The sequence below is a fragment of the Etheostoma spectabile genome, chromosome 8 (genome assembly GCF_008692095.1).
Source record: "Etheostoma spectabile isolate EspeVRDwgs_2016 chromosome 8, UIUC_Espe_1.0, whole genome shotgun sequence".
NCBI lineage: Eukaryota > Metazoa > Chordata > Actinopteri > Perciformes > Percidae > Etheostoma > Etheostoma spectabile.
Genome location: NC_045740.1, coordinates 17,447,664 through 17,452,160, shown reverse-complemented (window position 1 = coordinate 17,452,160; position 4,497 = coordinate 17,447,664). Strand labels below are relative to the sequence as shown.

The 4,497-nt window shown below is 40.4% G+C and overlaps 1 protein-coding gene across 1 annotated transcript in view; it reads right to left on the bottom strand.

The window, feature by feature from the left end:
- LOC116693728 (GRAM domain-containing protein 4) overlaps window positions 1–4,497 on the bottom strand; it is an 18,717-nt gene that overhangs the window by 10,840 nt on the left and 3,380 nt on the right. The window contains exons 3-9 of the mRNA XM_032522933.1: window positions 3,741–3,846; window positions 2,712–2,832; window positions 2,162–2,241; window positions 1,751–1,883; window positions 1,585–1,610; window positions 1,115–1,206; window positions 565–656 (exon numbers count right to left, since the gene is read on the bottom strand). Of these exons, the coding sequence (XP_032378824.1) occupies window positions 565–656; window positions 1,115–1,206; window positions 1,585–1,610; window positions 1,751–1,883; window positions 2,162–2,241; window positions 2,712–2,832; window positions 3,741–3,846 (650 nt within the window). The remainder of the gene's footprint in view (window positions 1–564; window positions 657–1,114; window positions 1,207–1,584; window positions 1,611–1,750; window positions 1,884–2,161; window positions 2,242–2,711; window positions 2,833–3,740; window positions 3,847–4,497) is intronic.

The window sequence follows — 4,497 nt, the reverse complement described above, 5'->3', positions numbered from 1 at the left end:
TCACAACAGAACAGAGGAACATCAAAATACATTTAAGTTCTGATAAATAAAATGTATAAACTACAAACTTGAGATTTGAAACTTGAAGTCCTTTGAACAAATACACATTAACAACAAAAATGTTGTAGAGCGTCCTCTGGTGGACAAACTTTGCAACGCCAACACTCATAACATGGTTGACAGTCCGTTTTTATTTTTTAAATATTCATTCATCAGAATAATTTATTTGTCATTACAAATTATTCTGATGAATGAATTTTTAAAATCGGCCATTATAAATGCAGATCCCAATATTTTGGGAAATGCCTAAAATTGGCCGATAATAATGACCCGCCGATAATATCAGTCGGTTAAAGGAAATCAAACAACCAGAGCTTTGATTTTACTCCTATCCCAGAATGCATCTGTGGTGGAGCCAGACGTCATACGAATGACCCTTTGAGATGTAAACAGCACTTATTTTATTATCATAGCAGAGAATTGGTACTGAACCTGGTTCACAGTCTGTCATTCTAGCCTTGTGATTGGCTGACATGAGAGGAAGGGGGCGGAGCTTGCACTTACCTGGCGATGAGGCAATTTAGGGATAGTCGGAGGATGGCGAGGAACAGGAACATGGGGACGGCCCAGCCGTGCCACGCTGCGTACATGTAAACCTGTTCATTGCACACGCACACGCACACGCACACGCACACGCACACACACACACGGACACACGGACACACGGAAATTTAACAGTGTGTCTTCATGGGTCTATAAATGATGAAAAAAATGTAAATGCAATAAGTACTCAGTAAAACAAAATATATGGCAAAAGGTCCACTTGCCCTAGTTCATTCTCTAAATAATTTATGAAGCAGATACTTTATATTTAAATATTTCTCAATAATTCAACAGATGGGAGCGATTTAGAAATCATAAGGCATGGACATAAATTGCACTAAATAAAATGAGTATATACAGTATATTACATTTTTTGCGTCTTATTTCATAAAACAAAACACTATTTTGTCTGATGTGCAAAACAATCCTACAGTTCCCTCCAGAAAAATGATTAATGGTGTGTGTGTGCGTGTGTTTGTGTGTGTGTGTGTGTGTGTGTGTGTGTACTCACGATGAATGCGATGGCCGACGTGTAGACAGAGTTCCAGCTGGACAGGGCAGTAAGGTTCCTCTTGAAGTTGGTCAGAGGTCTGAATCCTCGTTCTGGAAACACAACACCGGACCAACTGACCAATCACAGACTGAGAAAACAGAACACCGGACCAACTGACCAATCACAGACTGAGAAACAGAACACCGGACCAACTGACCAATCACAGACTGAGAAAACAGAACACCGGACCAACTGACCAATCACAGACTGAGAAAACAGAACACCGGACCAACTGACCAATCACAGACTGAGAAACAGAACACCGGACCAATCACAGACTGAGAAATTATCATGACAGAGAAACCTCAGCTCTGTATCTGCTGTATTGTTTTCAATAACTTGTAAAACAAAGCATCTAAGTGAGTTGAAGAACAGAATGTGGCCGAAAGTATGTGGACGTGATTCCCACTTCAGAAAGAAATACTCACTGAGCCGTCTCATGTTTTCAGTCAACCTGTGGATCAGTAAACAGGTATTAATTTCAGATTTAAGACACCGCTTTTACTACAATAAAAAAAAACAAAAAAACATACAGTGTGTCCCAGCTCCAGCTAATTTACTAAATATGTCTAATTACTGTATTTTACTCCTCACCTCTTGGCACTCAGCGGCTCCTCCGCCTCCACCGTGTGCTCCTCCGGTTGGAAGCTGAAGTCCTCGATATAAACGCCAAAACGATCATAAAGCCATTTCAGGACGCTGTTGGACAAAGTGTCCTTCTGTTTGTCTGAGGACAGGAAAAGAAAAGAGGCTGATGAAGGTAACCGACATGTTCGTTAACGGTGCTCTATTAACCAATAACTGACAAGAAGGATTTGGGGGTGGAGGTGAGGAGGAGGGAAGAATGATCGCTTAGAGCACCTTTAACATTTACCACTTTTATACATGTTTATCCGCTTTTAGCTTATGCACCACACGTCCTTTCTGTGTGTTGGAAACCTCAGAGTCTGTTAAAGGTGACGTACGTATGTGTGCATCTAATAAAGTGTTTAAAGGAAAGCTCACCTGTGCTGCTGGCTGCAGGTGGAGGAGGAGACGGAGACGGAGACGGGGCTTTGGGTGTCTGAGAAGGGGAGTCTTCAAGTCTGTGACGTGACAGAAACGGCATAAAACCACCGGAAAAACAAGCAAACCAGCTCCTTTTTAAAGAAAGTTTTTCTTTTTAACCCTCCTGTTGTCCAGGAGTCAAATTTGCCCCGGTTTTTTTTAAAGTTTCTACATCAGAAATTTGGGATTGTTTCACCCAAATTGTCCAAATATTACATGGATGGTTCCATATGACGCTTCATGCAAGTTAAACGAAGGATCAGTTCACTACTTTATTGAATTCAGGGTGTTTTATTTGCCCCAAAAAATCTTTGACAAAAGAATTATATAATTTTAACCATGAATTTGAAAAAGAAAATAGTGTAAAACTAGTGGCAATATATTGGTGTTAGTGATGTGTACGGTATACTGTGGTAGTGTCACAAAAATGAGGAAAATGATGAAAAATAGCATCAAAAAGTGATTAAAAAAAAACTGTTAATTTACAACACGAGCGTAAAACCACCACCTGGGCTTCAGGACGTCGTTGATCTTCTGCTCCAGCTCGGTGCACCTGCTGCGCTCCCTCTCCAGCTCCTGTCTCAGGGAGTCCACGTTGGACTCCTCTTTGAGTTTCCTCAGCTCCTCCTCTGAAACATGGGATGAAGAGCACCCCTGAGCAGTGTTTTCACATGTGTATTATCGCTCATTGAGACCTCTACTTCAATGCATCCGTTCCGGTGCCTTCTCGATTGATCAATTTGAAAGATACAAGATACTTTAATTTATCAGATGGAAAGTAGAAAAGACTGCACATAAAACAGAATAAAATGTTATCAAAAAACATGTTATCAACAAAAAAATCCTTGTTTAATTCTTTAATTCCCAGAAATATTATTTTAAAAAAATATGTTGAAGGATACAACATCCTTGTTTGTGTGTGTGTGTGTGTGTGTGTGTGTGTGTGTGTGTGTGTGTGTGTGTGTGTGTGTGTGTGTGTGTGTTACATAAAGCTGACAGGCAGCTATTGACGGATTACCCAGCATGCTGTTGTGCTGTGGGACGTTTGACCGCAAACTCCAGCCAGAGGCCACGATGGCCCCGACAGCCAATCAACACGCACAACTCCCCGTGCCACAGATTTAAAGGGACACGTCACTTTTGGTGTTTGAAAGTCTTGTTTTGACCACAAGTCAAAGACATTTCACTGTCACAGAGGAGTGAAGAAACTAGAAAACATTCACATTTTAGAAGCTGCAGTCAGAGAATCTTTTATATCGATTATCAAAATAGTTTGCGGCTGATTTAATAATCCATCAATAATCTCTTTTGTTTTGTTAGAATAGAATCTCACGAAGGAAAATAGACGTCAGAAGTATGAAGATAGCATTCAGAGATCTAACACTAACAGGTTAACACAGATCTGTGAACCAGTTACTTTAGATAGAAAAACAAATGAATTGTATTTAATGCCTTTCTAGGTTAACATCGTTTATTTGAGGTCTTGTGAAAACCAAAGAAACCCCACGCGGGGTGCAGCTCCCGTCAGAATACTCACGCAGGAAGTGTTTCTCCAACAAGGCGATTTCCAGGTGACCTTTGACCTCGTTGAGATCTGTCCTCGAGTCGTCTTGGAGAGCGGCAGAAAATGATCCTGGACCAGCCTGAAACAAACGAGGCGACAGGAGAATAATGAAGAAAGAAAAATGGTTTTGGCTTCGAACGATCCCAAAAAACAATTGAGAGTTTAATCGAGAGAAAAACAAGTATTTTGCATGTTACGTTTTGCGAATAAACTCTTATTTTGTCTTGTGTTCTGAATGAAAAGAACTAAAAGTTCAAAAAGGAAAAGTAGTGAGGGATGTTTTACAGTTCAAGGTGTTTTCCCCGTTTGTTTTTTAAAGTGCCCATATTATACAAAAATCCCTTCTTCTAGGATGTGTTATTTTGTGTCTCTGGTGCTTCCACACGCATACAAACTTGGAAATAATACTATCTATGCTGTTTTGAGTGAGATCCGGTTTCTGAATGTCCTCTGTCTTCAGTCTCCAGATGAGCTGTTCAACATCTGCACGGCTTTCTACATCACTAGCAAAGGTGGCTAACCGTAGCATGCTAGCGCTAGCATAACTGGCACCACCATGCTACCGCCTGACTTTTGCACTATTACATTGACTGTTGACTGTATGCATAATTGCACATTTTTAACTCATATTTTGCTGCTCTTATTTTCCTCATTGTATATATCTTCTTAATGTCTGGTGCTGCTGATGAAGGTTAAAGTTATTACCGTAATGTTTGATGCTGCTGATGAA